The sequence below is a fragment of the Aptenodytes patagonicus genome, chromosome 19 (genome assembly GCF_965638725.1).
Source record: "Aptenodytes patagonicus chromosome 19, bAptPat1.pri.cur, whole genome shotgun sequence".
Lineage (NCBI taxonomy): Eukaryota > Metazoa > Chordata > Aves > Sphenisciformes > Spheniscidae > Aptenodytes > Aptenodytes patagonicus.
The window spans coordinates 2,639,760-2,654,467 of record NC_134967.1 but is presented as its reverse complement, the minus strand read 5'-3'; the positions used below and the strand labels follow the sequence as shown (position 1 = coordinate 2,654,467).

Genomic DNA, 14,708 nt, shown 5'->3' with positions numbered 1-14,708 from the left:
CTATAAACGATCCCCCGAGTCAGTTTTCGTTGTGGGAACGCGCCACGTAATGGTGACATTTCCATCTCTCCCCGCTAATCCCTTTTTAAACCCACTTCTAGTTAACCAGATGCTTCTCCCACCAACAGGCGCCCGCCGACGGCAGCGAGAAATAAGCAATAAATAACTTCAGATAACTTATCTACCGTCAAATCGGGGATCTCCGCCCTGCGGGTGGGGGAAGATCAAGGTGTACCTGTGCACTAAAAAGGTCGGAAAATAGTTGCATATCTCCCGTCCACAGGATGTTCGGCGATACCGCACCGAAGACGCGCGCTTTGCAGATGAAAGCACCGGGCGTATTTACATCTCAACGAGGCCCTGAACAAACAGATGCGCGGGTTGATACCCCTCTTCGTTTGCTCCATAGGAAGGCTGAAAAGTTTCGTGTTTCCAATGGGATAATAACTTCCACGCGTGGTTTTTAAGCCCTCGGGTTTGTGGCTCAATTGGAGAGAGGGTTTAGCTTCGCGTGCTCGCTCTCCCGAGATCCTCCGCAGAGAGGGAGGGCTTAAAATGAGGGCGTTTGGTTAAAGCTACCTGTGGATCCCCAATCCGTGGGATCCCAGCCCTCTGGTCTCCGTTTAGGCCCCCGGACGGTGCCTTTCACGCAGGTTTAGCCAAACCCTACGGCAAAAACCCAGGAGATGAGGGCCGTCCCTCCCCATCAGGGCCAACGCAGCAGCAAACCCGCCCCGAAGGGCAAGGACCTGCGACGCCAAAGCAGGCGAGCACGAGCGGTGCAGATAACGACCACCACAACGGGGAAAATCTGTAATGGAAGTTTTTTGTGGATGAGGTGGGAAGGGGCTGCTTAAATCATCAGGGATGCCATGGTTTTAAAAGCCAGCCGGGGAAAGCAGGGGGTTTGGGTGTCGGCGTGATGCCCGTGGGTTTGCGCCGTGGCAGTTCGAGACGGTTTCTCGCGCAGGTGGCGAGCGGTTAAGCCACTCGGCACGCCTGAGTGGGGAGGCGGGCGAGCTGCTGCTCCCCATCCTTTCCTTATTGGGCTTGGATGGCTTTTTTATTCCACTTGGCAGCAGGAAATAAAAGGTTAGAGGGAAGAAAAGCCCCGGGACAGACATCTCTGCCGGCCTTGGAGGACAGCCGGGAGGTGATGTCCCTTCCAGAGAGCCTCTTTGGCGGCTCTCAAGAAATTCAACAAGGGGTTTTCTTCTTGAATACAGACCCCTGAGCCGTTTTCTTACAATCCCCCCCCCAAATTCCCTTCCCTAGAAGTGTGGTTAATTACTGAGGGTGGAGCCCTGCATACACGCCTGATACCGTTGCGTTTGTGTGTGTGTTTGCTCTCGGCCCCACGGTTTCGCAGGGAAGATAGCAGCTTTTGTTTCTTATCTCCTCCGGTTTTCTGCCTCCCTTGCATCTTCGTATCGCATCTCGGTTACGGTGATTAAATAAACTGTACTCAAAAAGCATTCCAGGTCGGGCTTACCATGGCATTTCCAGCCTTCGCTGCTGCTGATGTAATTTCGCAGACCCCTCGCCCACGCGCTCCCCGGAGTCTCCCGTGCCCTGAGGGCAGGACAGGAAAACTACAGACCCACGAAATGAGACCGCGGCATTTGCCGTCCTCCCTTCGCCTCCCCTTGCCGTTCGGCGTGGCCGGATTCGGATGCAGACATGGAGTTGAGGGGGCAATCGCAGGGGAAAGACCCCAAGAGAAAAACCATCTCTGAGGCCGCAGGGCGTGAGTTGGCAAAACCAAGCGCCCGCTTGAGACGACACCAAGGCCAAAGTGCCGCCTGCAGCTGGAACAAGGGTGCAGCGACCTCTGCGGTGCCAGCTCTGCGCCTCCTGGGCATAAATCGCTTTTGTCCTGTCTCTCCAGCCACCGAATCCCCACGACTTTTAAAACCGCCGCCGAGACCTCGACTGGCCTCCTCCAGAAGCCGCATCAGCACGAGAGGGAGAGCGCTTCGTGCCCAGCCGACAAGCAGAAGCGAGATGACGGAGGGAGCGTCGCCACCGGCCGCGCTGGCGGCACGCCGCTGCAGGGAAACTCGTGTTTCTCGTAAAGGGGAAGGATGGGAACCTTCTCCTTTACCGAGGGGCCACTCGGCGAGACCTGCTCTGCGATGAATAGCGCCGTCAGCGCAGATAGAGGAGGGGGTGGACCTCGCCATCTATATAAAGCGAACCCGCTAAGCCGGCAGTCTCGGAGCTGCGAAGTCCGGGCAGGGTAAGGAGAGAGGGGATTTTATTGCCCTCTTATTTCATCAGGCAGCTTGGGGGGCGGCGGTGGGAGGCTGCAGACGGTGAGCTTCTCCATCAGTCCCAGGCAGGACAACCGCTGTGTCCCTGTACACATCCCTGCCAAGCGCCGCATCCCAAAACCGGAGTCAAAAGGCCCCACTGGGCATCAGCTGTGTGCGCTCGGGCACGGGGATCCCTTCACAACGCTGTACAGCCACAGTGACACTAATGTCACCGTGCGGTGCTGCCAGGGTGCACCCGACCGGCTCCGTGCCCTCGGCGCGGGCACGGGGGCAGCAGCTGTCCTGCCCCCGGGGTGCTGCTCATCGCCCGCCGTTGCCGTTTTCTCCTCCAGGGCCAGCCCGAGGATGAAGAATCTCCTCTTTGCCGTGCTCTTGGCTTGCGGTAAGTGCCCCGGTTTCACCGGGCCAGGCCGGGATCTCGTCTGCCTGGCAAAAAAGACGTACAAACCCAGCGTCTTTGCGCACGCTTCAGGTTTTTGTTTAAACTTTGCAGTTTCTCTCTAATGCTTCGTGTAGCACTGCTGTAGTCCTGGAGGTCTTCGTGACGGTGAGGCTTTGAGACGCTGAGATCCATATTTATTTTAAGAGGCCCTGGAGCCTGTTGTCACCTGCTTTCCTGCCTGTGCCAAGCCCAGGGCTGATCCTGGCAATGTGGCATTGCCGGTTGCAGGATGCAAGCGCGGCACAGCCTGTACAGAGAGCGATAATATCTTCTGCCAGACGGAATCGGGTAGCTGCAGAAACCAGACATAATCCTGAGGTGGTTTTTTTGGAGCTTCTCATGGTTCACGTGCCTGAAAGCATGTATTTCCAGCAACGCCAGACTTATTTAATTCCTCTGCCTGGTGCGAGGCGGGGGGAACGCTGCCTGCCTCCTCGCTCTGCACCGGCGCGAGCCCGTCCCTCTGCCCCTCCGCAGGGCTGCTGCCAGCTCGCGGCAGCGTTTTGGAGCTGGAGCGGATGATCAAGTCAGCCACGGGGAAAAGCGCCCTGCTCTCCTACAGCTGGTACGGGTGTTTCTGCGGCATCGGGGGCAGAGGGACCCCGGTGGACTCCACCGACCGGTGAGTACCCGGAAAACCATCGCCGCTTGCCGCCCCGGTGCAGGGTGCGCGGGGGTCCCTAAAAAGCTCCTCGCTGGCAGCCTGCCGGCGCTGGTGTGCTCTGAGCGGGGGTTTTGCACCATTCCCCCGCCATGTTTTGCTGCTGCCTTGTCATCCCCTCCTCCCGGTCACCTTAAATTTGAGGCTGGACCTTCCTTTACCTTCCAAGTGTGGTGAGGGAGGGTTCGGGGGCAGCGGTTTGACACGGTGTCCCCCGCAGGTGCTGCTACGCCCACGACTGCTGCTACAGGAAGCTGCGAGAGGGCAAGTGCAGACCCCTGATAACCCCCTACCACTTTGACGTCGCCAACGGAGACATCATCTGCAGTGAGTACTGCCGAGCCAGGGCGGGGGGGTGGTGTCCGACGGAGGTGGGGAACCGGCACCGCTCCCCGCGACACCCCAGCCCCGGAGCAGGGTACACAGGAGGGCGTCCCCCCCCCGGGGATGAAACCAGCCCGACGCCCGGTCGGGTGCATACGGGAGGACGCAGCGTACGATAAATAAATGGGCGTTGGAAGGGATGCGGGCAGGCTGGAGAGGACGAGCACCGAGGCACGCTGCTTCATGCGCTTCCCCTGGGCAGCTCCAGGCATTGGGGGTGCTCCAAGGGGACCCCATCGCCGATGCCAGCTGGAAAAGCCACCGCAGAGCACCGTGTTTTTTCCCCCGCAGGTAACGAGCAGAGCTGGTGTAAGAGAGAGACCTGCCTATGCGACAAGGCGGTGGCTTCGTGCTTCGCGAGCGCTTTGCATTCCTACAATAAATCCTACCGCTTCTATTTCAAGCTGAAATGCCGAGGAAGTAAGCTCCAGTGCTGAGGAGGAGAAATCTGCGCCCAAGGTTGCAGATTTTGACTGGTTTTCCCCATCGCTACGGAAAGAAAAGCCTGATGTGGGGGGCTGAACAGAGCGGGAGCCATCAAGGCTCCCCGCAAGGTGATGCTCGGGGTGAGGAAGGGCACGCACACATTACAGATGGAGATCCCCCACTTCCCAGAAAGACACGTCAGCTTCCATTTTTTGGTCCCTTCCTCCTCTCTTTTTTCTCTTGATTTTACTTCCCAGCAAAGATAATTAAATAAAAGGTGTTCGAAATGATTCTCCGTGGTGTTTTTCCGTAAGAGCCACTGAGACTGAGGCACTGCAACGGCGGCATCTGGGCTGCCGAGTTTGGGGAGCACTTCTGCATCTCACACCTTAGCCACGCCACCTGTCTGACACCCCAATATTTCCGTGGTCCCGACAGCAGCCTGAAAAAGCCGACGGTCCGACAGCGGCTGTAACTCGCAGGTCTATCGCCAGGTCTATCCCGCTGCCGAGCAATATTGCTGCTGCCGGATCCCCAGCTACGGAGGAGCACGTTGCATCGAGAAACGGGGACAAATAAATGCCACCAAGTAAAAGTCCCTGGGGTTTGTTAACAAAATAATTCCCCAGAGGCAAGCCCCAATGGCAGTCGGGTTTTTTGGCTTCTCCCAACGCCCCTTCCCGCCAGCTGAACTCACTCCGGGAGCTAAAACAAAACGGTGCCTTGAGGGGCAGGCGAGATACGGCCAAAAGGGGTTTTTACAGGAATAATGGAAGTGGGAATGTGTGGGAGGCAATTTGAGACCCTCCTGTGACACTCACGTAAAAATGGTGGCCAAAATTAAGGCTAAGGAATAGTTATCTGCAGAGGAGGGAAGATTTCAAAGCCTCGTCCATCCCAAGGCGGATGCTAATTTAGGAGGGCGGTTAAGTTGGTGACTAAATGGTTTCTCCGTGAGGGATGAGCTCTGCAGAGGGGTCGCAGTGAGGAGTTGGAAAAATCCTACAGAGAGAAATAAAGGGGAGTTGCATTCACTCATCCCAAACCATCTGTTTGGCTTCATCCTCCTCTCACGGTGGGCGAGCCTTCAATCATCCAGTATCTGCCTAACCCTGTGTTTCTGCCAGCTGCACATTTAGAGATGCTTTTATTGTCCATGTACTTCTCCCAAAGAACCGGTGACTTGCTCTGAATCGCCTCTGCGGCGTGGCAGAGGGACAGTTCCCAAACCGCACGACCCCTCGAAAACCCCAAACCCGCTTCGCTCGTGGCTGCCGGGATCCCAAAGCTGAATCGGGGCTATTATTTCCTCCCCGGTACAGCACCGTGGTGCTGGGAAGGGCAGAAGAAAAAGGCCCTCGGGCATCTCCGGCCCCGGGGCAGAGAGCGTTGGCTTCCTCCTCGGGCTGGAAATGACGCTGCTTTGCCGGCTCATCCCGCCCGACGCCAGCCCCCGTGTGTGGGATACGGAGCCAGGGCATTGGGGGGGGATTTCTTGCATTCCTGGAAAGGGGAAGGACGGCACCTTCTCCTTTGCAGAAAAGCCCAGTCAGCAAGATTTGGGCGAAACGAGCATCCGACAGCGGGGAGCAAACCCTATATAAGGAAAGCCCTGCCGGCTGCAGGGCCCTGCAAGCAAGCGGCAGCTTTCCCGAGGTAAGCGGGAACGGGGGAACGCTTTTCCTCCCTTCCCTGCTTTAACCAAAAGCCACGGCGCAAGCGGGGAGCGAGGTCCGTGCCGGGAAAGCAGGAGCAAAGGAGAGGCTACCTGCGATGCCAGCCCAGGGGCGGAGCGGTGGGGTGCAGCCCTCAGGGGCTGATCATTCCTCCAACTTTTCTTCCTTTCCCTTCATTTTGCTTTTTCCCACCCCTCCGCCATCCGATTCCCGTCGCTTCCCATCCCGGGAGGTGGGGAGCATCTCTAGCCCCCAGACAAGGCGGGGAAGTAAAGAAGAAAGCGGTTGATATAATGGGGAAATTACACAGGTTTGGTTTCCTTTCCCAGGGCTGCCAAAAGGATGAACTCTCTCCTCGCCTTCGCTGCGCTCTTTGCCTGGGGTAAGTGTCCTCGCTCGCACCAGTCCCACGGCCCTCCGCGCAGCTGCATCCGTGGAAATTAGGACCAGACTGCCGATTTCTTCATCTTTCCTCACGACCACCTCTCTGAAACACGCAACAACTCTCCTGCACTGAGCCGGGGATACATTTCCTCTCCGTTGCATCTACTTATTTTTAAGACAGCACCAGCCTGGTACCAACCTGGGGGCCGGAGGGGTGCGGGGATGCTGCTGGGGAGCCGGGTGTCGGTGTGAGCCCCACCGGTTTTGCCCCGCAGGCTTGTCCCCAGCTTGCGGGAGCCTCTGGGAGCTGCCCAAGATGATCACGAAGGTGACGGGGAAAAACGCCTTGCTGCATTACTCCTTCTACGGCTGCTACTGCGGCTTGGGGGGCAAAGGGCAGCCCAAGGACGCCACAGACAGGTAAGCGCCCACTTAAAAATCTCCCTGCCCGAACACATCCTTGCATGGCTTCAAATTTGGGGGGGGATAGAGGGGAAAACCAATCCCCAAAGCCTCGAGCACCCGTACAGATGCTGCCAGCTGCACGATACCTGCTACAACAACCTCCTGAGCTACCGCTGCAATGCCAAGATGCAGGTCTACCACTACGACTGGCACAGCAGCAGCCCCTCCTGCAGTAAGTAGGACCCTGGCAAAGGGGGTGTCGTGTGTGTGTCCCGTCCGTCCCCGTCCCCCCCCCCCGCAAGCTGGGGCTGACCCTGGGCTCCTCTCCGCCTGCAGGACAGAGGTCCTGGTGCGCCCAGCTCTCCTGCGAGTGCGACCGCAGCCTGGCGCTTTGCCTGAAGCAAAGCGTCGGGAGCTACAGCAAACGCTACCGCTTCTACCCCAAGTGCTGGTGCCGGTGACGAGAGCCGGGATGTGGGGCCGGAGCACACACGCTGGTTCTGCATCTGGATCAACCTACATCCCCGCCTGCGTGGGCCACGTTAGCGCTGCTGTAAATTTAATCAACGTGAAAATAAACAACGTGCTTAAACCACCCCGGTCCTCTGTGAGCTGCTGCTGGGCAGAGAAAGCCCCGTAAATACTCGACATCATCCTCCCCAAACACACCCCAAACTTTGCAAAAACTCTGCCCTGGCCCCTGCGTCACTCCGGGCTGCAGCCCACGGGGAGAGGGGGGTTTGGCCGGCGAGGGAAGGGGCGTAGCATAAAGCGTTTTTGGGACAGGCAAGTCATTTCAACGCTTCCAGTTCAGAGCCCGCGGGCCGGACACGGAGGGCAGCGCTCTCCCCGGGAGGACAGGCTGCCAGCGAGGAATCGGAGCTGGAGCGATCCCCCGGTGAGCGACTCCCACCCTCGCCCCCGCTGCTGCGGAAACAAAACTACTGGGGGGGGGGGGTGTGTGTGATGTTGGGAGGAGGCAGCAGGCGTGCTGCTTTCTGCTGTTTTCCATGCCTGTAGATAAAGTGTCATTGCTTTCAGATAAAAACTCAGCCGGGAAGTTGCAGCCCCGGGGGGGGTAGCTGCACTGCTGCTGCGAAGTGATGCCCTGGATGCCAAAAGTGGTGGGACGGGAGGTGGGAGATGCTCAGGAGGTGGGACAGCTTCAGAAAGCGTTTGCTTTTGGCCAAGAGGCAGCAACGCAGATGCAAGGGAGCACGGCTGCCTTCCTCCCTCCAAATTTTGGGGGGGATTGGACCTGAATTTCAGAGGGACAAGGTTTGCAAGGCAGCACCTGTTGACCGGCCACGCTGCCTGGCTGAGTCTGTCCTCCGTTTCTCCTCCCAGGCCCGGGTGAGAGGAAGATGAAGGTCCTGCTGATGCTGGCGGTGCTGCTTGCCTGCAGTAAGCGCAGCCATTCCCCGACCCAGGGACAGGAGCCAGGCTGCAGCCCCGCGCTGATGCAGGGAGCATCCCCAAACCCCCATGCACTCCATGGGGGGACTCCCAGCAAAGCCCTCCTCTCCCCCCTGGCTCCCCAGGCCTCGTTTCTGCATGTAACTTGCAAAAATCACGTTTTCCCGTCACTCTAGGTGTGTTCACGGCTCGTGGGAAGCTCCCGCGCAGGTTCGCACCGGGACTCGATGGAAGCACCGTAGGAAATCTGACCGCCCACAGTTGCTACTCGGGATGGGGCAGCAGTGGCACGTCGAAGGCTTCAATGGACCGGTACAGGCAGCGCTGCCCGGGATGGCTAACGCTGGCCCCGGGACGGCTAACACTGGCCCCGGGACGGCTAACACTGGCCCCGGGGTAACCCCCGGGCTTGTGAGCAACGCCAGCAGCATCCTCTGAAGCTTTGCAAAATGCAGACCAGGCGATGGGCAGCAGCAGAAAGGGAACAGGTTTTAGGGAAGGGGGGAAAGCGAGGCGACGTTCACCCCTAATTCCAGCCCTGTAGTCAGTCGGGTCATGCCAGTGACAACCGGCTGAGGTCAACGGGGTGGCACCACAGGACGGGGACAGTCCCGAAGCCAGGATGCACAAGGGCTCTGGGAGCTGGGCAGGGGTTGCACAGGGAAGCAGAGAAGAGGCTTGGCGTGGGAACGGGCTGGGAAGAGCAGCTTCTGGGTGATTTAGAGCAGGACGAGGATGCAAACGCTGGTGGCTCTTCCCACCCGGCTCGCGGAGCCTGTTTCAGGTAGGTTAGAAGCAGCCGGTGCCACGTTTCGGATGAGGCCAGGCTCTCCTTCTCACTGCAGGTGCTGCCTGCTCCGTGCCTGCTGCTACGCCAAGCTGGCTGCACGGCGGTGCCGCGTGGGACCGATCCAGCCCCTCTTGGTGCCCCGGGCAGGAATCCCCACCTGCAGTGAGTCCCCGCAGTCGCGGTTCGGGATACCTCTTCCCAGACCATCGCCCTCCTTTGCGGTGCCCTTTTTCAGGGCAGCACGCCGGGGATCTTCCCGAAAAGAAGGTCTCAGCCGCGCTTTCCCTCCGGACCCTGCAGGCTCCGGGACCCGGTGCCAGAGAGGTGCCTGCAGATGCGAGCGGGCAGCCTGGCTCTGCCGGATGCGCGGCCGGGGGCTGCCCCGGCGTCGCGGCAAGTGCCGGGGACGAGCCGGGCGGTGTTGAAGCAAAAGGGCTTTTTGCAAAACCACCTCCAAGCTGGTAAGAAAAGGGACGTAGGAGCGTTTCCCAACCCTGGCGGGTCTCCTCCTCGGGGCTTTTTGGCTTTGACGTGAAGACAACCACCCTCTCGTGAAGTTGCGTCATTATACACTGGATCTGAGGAGGGAGAGCAGCACAGATGCGATGTTTCAGCACAGAAAAACAAGGGAAGGGTGAACACCTGCGCCTTGTCCCTGCGAAGGGCGAGATGGAAACCAGCGCGAGCCTCTCCGCTGACACTCATTTCCCCTTGGCTCGAGCTCCCCGTGCAGCCTGTCAGCTCCCTCTGCTTTTCGCTTCACTGCAGATTCTCTTCTGTTGCTTCAAAATAAAACCAGAGAGCGCAAAACATCGGTCCTCGGTGTGACATGACTCAGCTGAGCCCAGCGACCACCCCTGGCGAGGAAAAGCTAACCTCTTAGCTAGGTTTCCTATTGAAATACCCAGAAAAAAAAATGACACCTGAGAGGTGAGGCATCTCCCACCGACATGCAGCTGCACCCCTGAACTGCCCCCCCCGCCCCGAGCCCCGAGCCTTCAGGCTCTGAAAATCTGCAGTCGCTCCGAGATAGAGAAATCAAAGCTGGGGCGAAGGGGCTGTGGGCAGGCGCGATGCTGTGGGAGGGTCGGGCGCTGGCAACCTTTGCTGCGACGGGGTGGCCGGGAGCTCGCTCTTGCCTCACATCCAGCGCAGAGCAAAACAGATTTCTCACCAGAAAAGAATGTTTTGGCCCAATTCTGCAACAACCCCGAGCACGTCCCTTAGGAAAAGGCAGTTCAGGCGGTGGCTGCTCCCCCCCCCCACCGTAGCATCCCCACGGCACAGGTTTTCTGCCCCGCAGACCAGTTCAGCAGGGTTGACCCCCGGGAGATCTCCAGCGCTGCAAACCCCCGTGGGGCTCAGCAATGAAATACAGCCACAGAAACAGCCACGAGACGCTGTTTCCCCCGGGGGGCTGATGCCCTGGGCATCGGCAGCTGTAATTCTCACCCTGGCTTGTCCCAAAGCTGAAGTCAACGGCACCAGGAAATAACCCTTAAATCAGAAATGCTTCCCCCCCAGGCATCAAGCTCTACCACCCTCCTCGTCCAGCAGCGTTTACTCCTGGGGAGGACGAGGAAGGAGTGGGCAGCCCTTCGCCCAACAGCTGCTGTTTGCAAGGCATAAATCAAGGATCAAATCCTCGCCGAGATGGGAGAGGGGCAACCACGCAGACAGATGGCAGGCCAGGATGAGCTGAAACCCACTGTCCCTGTTTAAATTCTGGGTGAATTTTAACTATCTATGTATTTTTCTGCTTGGACACCTGGCTGTACGAATCCGTTCATACTGAGCTCCAAGTGCTGGTGCGTTGGCTCAGATGCTGCACCCCCTCAGTACACTGCAATAAACCGGGCTGCAAAAGTTGCGTTTCGCATACCGTGAAAGAGAAACAAAATCCACATCCTCCCAGGAGGCGTTCGGCCCCGGGGGAAGGTGTTATCTCACATTTGGAGAAGGGCTGCTGCAAACCTGCGGCGGGTAGAGGAGTTGGGGCGGAAAGTCTTTCAACTGGAAGCTCAGCCAGTTTGACACACAAAAATACACCTTATTCCCCAGTGACAAAAACTGGAATTACGGCAAGCCCCGGTTCAGCTAATTAACTCGCCGCCGTCCCAGGGGTCTACTGAAACTGGCCCGGAGAGCTGACGAGGCAAACGGCACGTGCCAGAGAGGGGAAGAGATTTTGCTGAAGCCCTGACCCGAGTTCCCTTTTCTCACCATCTCTCCAATTTCCACGCAAGTCGCACCCTTGTTCCCTGCTGCCGTTTCCCTATCAGCGACGGGGGGGGGGGATTTCCTCCCCCTGGCTCGGCGCCTGCCCGCACTGGGGGCCGCCGCAAAGCGGCGCAGAGCACCGTGCGCCCGCAGTCTCTGCCAGAAGAAAACTGCTAAAACAATTGTTCGGCACCACCTATTTAATGAGAGATTCTCTCCAAGCAAATGACATAACCGTCCTCTTTTTTTACCCTTCCGTTATACACCACTTGCAGGTTGTTTTTTTTTCCCTTACCCTTTTCTTTGCCTTATTTCGCTTCTGCATGAAGGTGAACCAGACGCCCCGTGCAACGGTCTGTGAGCATTGCCTGCTCCGTTTTGAGAGCAAGACTATGCGCGGCACCCAGCGCATACGGGGAAAGAGATGGAGCATCCCCACACGCGAGGAGCATCCGGGCGCCGACAAGCTCCCGCTAACAAGAAAACCGGCACACGGGGCCTTTGCTCAGCCCTGCCTTCGGCCGCAGCCCGTCCTGGAGGGCCGCTGGACCTTCCTCGGCTCACAGCGCTGCATCTCACCCACTTCGGTAAGTCAGAAGTGGAGGATGCTTTGCACCGGCTGCCTTTTCTCCCCGCCCAGGGAAGTCATGATGGAAACAGTAAGAAACAGCATGTTTTCTAACCAAGACATGAAAAAAACTAAGTCATCCAGGAATAAAGTGGTTCCCGTTCTCCCTCGAGTTCTCCCATTTCGCTCAGGGAGGCATTGGGATGCTGAGATACCCAGAGCCGCGCACGGACTCAACCCCAGCCTGCCCCACTCATCCCAGTCCACCGAAACCTCCTCTGCAAAGGGCTCCCCCAGCGTAGGGCATCCCGCGGCCCGGGCCTCCAGCAACGCCAAGAGAGGCTCGCACACGTGGCGGGACCAATACGGCAAGGATTGTCAGTATTTGCCCACTTTGGGTTCTTGGAAGGAGGGGCCCTGCTGAGCGGGTACACAGTGGCCATAAAAGGTGCGACCGGCAGCACCTCGGGCTCACCCAAACACCGGAGCTGCCACTGCCAGACATGAAGCTCTTCTTGCTGCTCCTCTGCTGTGAGTACCACCCCCCCCCCCCCGGCTCCCCGCCAGCTCTCACCCCGCTGGACGAGGTGGTGGGGAAAGCCTGGTGCTCGCAATTTCTATCCATAAAGTTGGGGCAGGTGAAAACGCTTGGTTTTGCTACGGAGGGGTGGGACAGGAGGTTGCTTTTCTCGGTGCTCCTAACCCCCTGTCTCCAGTCGCAGGGCTGGCCCTCGTCGGCTGCAACTTGATTCAGTTCAGATCAATGATTAAGCAGAAGACCGGGAAATCGCCGCTGTCCTACAATGGTTACGGCTGCTACTGCGGCGTGGGGGGATCCAAACAGCCGCTGGATGCGACCGACTGGTAAGTCAGGACCTGGCGAAGGCAGAGCGGGTGCCCCCAGCCCTCCTCGCTTCCCTCTCCCTGGGCACAGCGAGGGGAACGCTCGCCCCTGCTCCTGGGAGCTGAGACGGCAATGCAAAAATCGTTGCTCGTCCTTAACACCTCTTTAAAAGTTGCTTAGTGGCAGCAGCTGATGGGAACGCTGCGCATCGGTGTTTCTTCTGCCTTTGTAGCGTTAGGCAGAAATGCGTCGGGATCTAACTGCCACCTGGGCTCATCGAAAGCAGCCGTTGGGTGTTCTGCAAAGTGGCTGCAGCGGAGAAATGGGAAAGCAATTAGAGAACTGTGCTGACGATGCCAGAAAGGCATGAGTCACCCTCCCTCCCTCCCTCCCTCCGGCGGCATGGGCAATGCCGAGGAGAACAAGGCTGTTGCACGACCGTGCACCTAACCTGGGCACAAATGCAAGACGTTCACCGCCGTAGTATCGTCCCCACCGCTCCCCGTCCTGCCCTGACCGCAACTCTTTGGCTCCCAGGTGCTGCCATGCCCACGACTGCTGCTACAAGAAGCTGTCTTCCTCTCACTGCAGACCCAAACTGGTCACGTACAAATACTTCACCCGGGGAAGCCAGATAATCTGCGGTAAGAGACGGCGCGGGGTCAAAGCCCCGAGCGGGAAGGCACAACCATCCACGCTCTCGGGAGACCTCTCTTCTGAGATGTCCCGTAGACCATCCTGGCTCGGAAACCACTTGCTGGGAAGGGGGTGGAAATGAGGGAAAGGTGCCAGGAATAGGGCAAACATTTATTTGTTAGGACTATGGTGAAGTTGAGAGCTTGGAGAACTCCCAAAGGAGGGGGCTTGCCCTTCTGCGGAGGGTTTGAGGTGACCCTCCCATCTTGGAGGGGGACCTGGCACTGCTGCCCCGATTTCCCCAGAGCAAAATGATGTTGTTTCATGGCGAGCGGATCGAAACAAAGCGCTTCCCTGTGATCAAAGCAAAGATCCACACATACATACATAGGCAGATAAAGTAAATTAAACGGTCCCTCCAGGGCCACGCATGGTTTGTAGCCAGGTAGCTCCACGCACCAGAGGTAAGAGGAGGACTACCCGAGACACCCCAAACACAATGCGGGGGGGGGGGGGGGCTGCGTACACCACGGGGATGGTCCAAAAGGACATCCCCGACTCTCGCACCCTTCGCCTGACTCCATCCCCCCAAATTTTCTTCCAGGATCCACATCTCGGTGCGAAAGACAGAGCTGTGAGTGCGACAGGCAGGCGGCAGAGTGCTTCCAAAGGACAGCCGCGACCTACCACAACTATTACAAGAATTACCCCAACTTTCTGTGCAAGGGCCGAACTCCCTCCTGCTAGACACGCCGGGCTCAAAACCTGGTGGAAACAGTCTAAATTGTGGGATTTTTGCCACCCCTGCGGCCAGGCGGGGCACGGCACGGCCCTGTGGCACCAAAAAGGTGTCCGGCGCCTTTCCCTGGGGCTGGCGCACAGGGAAAGCCCGCTCCCCATGATTAAATAAATCATAAAAATGAGGTAAACCCTGCAAATAAAAATAAATTTTCAAAGGCAATTTGTAAAGCGCGTCCAGCGTCGTGTTTGCGTTTTGGGAATCGGTGGTGGAAGGGGTAGGAAACAGTGCAGAGCTTCACAGCTGATTTTCTGAAGTAAGTATTGATGCATGCACACTGTTTTGCATCTTTTTCTTAGAAAACATTCACCAGAAGTGACATTTTAGCAGCCAACCAGTAAATCTTAAGAACTTCGGAGAAAAAAAAAAAAAAAAAATCAAGAAAAACAGCAAGCGGCTGCTGTGCCCTGACCCCAAACCCAGCTCCCCTCAGGGAGCTTGGCCGCAACACAGCCCCGTCCCTCTCCTAACGACTATTTAAGCAATTAATACTGACTAAAGCCGTGGGGGAGCATGGTGGTGGTGGTCTCAGGGGTTTGGGGTGGCTCTTTCTTGCACCCCATCTCCAGCAGGTCCCGGCGGGGCTGGAGCCGGCCGGGCAGGTCTCCTCAGGCCGCAGGTCCCTGCAGCCGCCTCGTCCCTCACTACAGCTGCCACGGTCCACAATTAGCCCTAACGAGCCAGGGCCGGCTGCCCCTCACACCCGGGCCTCGATGGCAGCACCTCCGGTTTTAATGCCATCTCCAGAGATGCGTTTTGCACACCTGCAGAGCGGGGGGAG

The 14,708-nt window shown here is 58.1% G+C and overlaps 4 protein-coding genes across 4 annotated transcripts; all 4 read left to right on the top strand.

The window, feature by feature from the left end:
• The first annotated feature begins 1,873 nt into the window (after positions 1-1,873).
• LOC143169062 (phospholipase A2, membrane associated-like) lies at positions 1,874-4,479 on the top strand. Its single transcript, XM_076356226.1, has 5 exons — positions 1,874-2,239; positions 2,609-2,658; positions 3,196-3,340; positions 3,600-3,706; positions 4,055-4,479. The coding sequence occupies exons 1-5, from the start codon at positions 2,085-2,087 to the stop codon at positions 4,198-4,200; spliced, it is 603 nt and encodes a 200-aa protein (XP_076212341.1). The 5' UTR covers positions 1,874-2,084; the 3' UTR covers positions 4,201-4,479.
• A 1,728-nt stretch (positions 4,480-6,207) lies between these two features.
• LOC143169065 (basic phospholipase A2 CoaTx-II-like) lies at positions 6,208-7,242 on the top strand. The gene is made up of 4 exons (XM_076356230.1): positions 6,208-6,247; positions 6,525-6,669; positions 6,780-6,886; positions 6,991-7,242. The coding sequence occupies exons 1-4, from the start codon at positions 6,208-6,210 to the stop codon at positions 7,113-7,115; spliced, it is 417 nt and encodes a 138-aa protein (XP_076212345.1). The 3' UTR covers positions 7,116-7,242.
• Positions 7,243-7,476: 234 nt separating this feature from the next.
• Positions 7,477-9,670, top strand: LOC143169063 (basic phospholipase A2 Sms-N6-like). Its single transcript, XM_076356227.1, has 5 exons — positions 7,477-7,552; positions 8,002-8,058; positions 8,247-8,382; positions 8,916-9,022; positions 9,161-9,670. Exons 2-5 carry the CDS (start codon positions 8,019-8,021, stop codon positions 9,283-9,285), a joined length of 408 nt encoding a protein of 135 aa, XP_076212342.1. The 5' UTR covers positions 7,477-7,552; positions 8,002-8,018; the 3' UTR covers positions 9,286-9,670.
• Positions 9,671-12,151: 2,481 nt separating this feature from the next.
• Positions 12,152-14,072, top strand: LOC143169064 (group IIE secretory phospholipase A2-like). Its single transcript, XM_076356228.1, has 4 exons — positions 12,152-12,179; positions 12,365-12,512; positions 13,030-13,136; positions 13,733-14,072. The coding sequence occupies exons 1-4, from the start codon at positions 12,152-12,154 to the stop codon at positions 13,873-13,875; spliced, it is 426 nt and encodes a 141-aa protein (XP_076212343.1). The 3' UTR covers positions 13,876-14,072.
• The last annotated feature ends 636 nt before the right edge of the window (positions 14,073-14,708 follow it).

Excerpts from the sequence above, each read along its gene's own strand:
- LOC143169062 (XM_076356226.1), top strand. The coding sequence starts at position 2,085 with ATGGGAACCTTCTCCTTTACCGAGGGGCCACTCGGCGAGACCTGCTCT. Across the intron at positions 2,659-3,195 it reads TGCCGTGCTCTTGGCTTGCG|GGCTGCTGCCAGCTCGCGGC; the intron begins GTAAGTGCCCCG and ends GCCCCTCCGCAG. Across the intron at positions 3,341-3,599 it reads CCGGTGGACTCCACCGACCG|GTGCTGCTACGCCCACGACT; the intron begins GTGAGTACCCGG and ends TGTCCCCCGCAG.
- LOC143169065 (XM_076356230.1), top strand. The coding sequence starts at position 6,208 with ATGAACTCTCTCCTCGCCTTCGCTGCGCTCTTTGCCTGGG. Across the intron at positions 6,670-6,779 it reads CCCAAGGACGCCACAGACAG|ATGCTGCCAGCTGCACGATA; the intron begins GTAAGCGCCCAC and ends GCACCCGTACAG. Across the intron at positions 6,887-6,990 it reads CAGCAGCAGCCCCTCCTGCA|GACAGAGGTCCTGGTGCGCC; the intron begins GTAAGTAGGACC and ends CTCCGCCTGCAG.
- LOC143169063 (XM_076356227.1), top strand. The coding sequence starts at position 8,019 with ATGAAGGTCCTGCTGATGCTGGCGGTGCTGCTTGCCTGCA. Across the intron at positions 8,059-8,246 it reads GGCGGTGCTGCTTGCCTGCA|GTGTGTTCACGGCTCGTGGG; the intron begins GTAAGCGCAGCC and ends CCGTCACTCTAG. Across the intron at positions 9,023-9,160 it reads GGCAGGAATCCCCACCTGCA|GCTCCGGGACCCGGTGCCAG; the intron begins GTGAGTCCCCGC and ends CGGACCCTGCAG.
- LOC143169064 (XM_076356228.1), top strand. The coding sequence starts at position 12,152 with ATGAAGCTCTTCTTGCTGCTCCTCTGCT. Across the intron at positions 12,180-12,364 it reads CTTCTTGCTGCTCCTCTGCT|TCGCAGGGCTGGCCCTCGTC; the intron begins GTGAGTACCACC and ends CCCTGTCTCCAG. Across the intron at positions 12,513-13,029 it reads CCGCTGGATGCGACCGACTG|GTGCTGCCATGCCCACGACT; the intron begins GTAAGTCAGGAC and ends TTTGGCTCCCAG.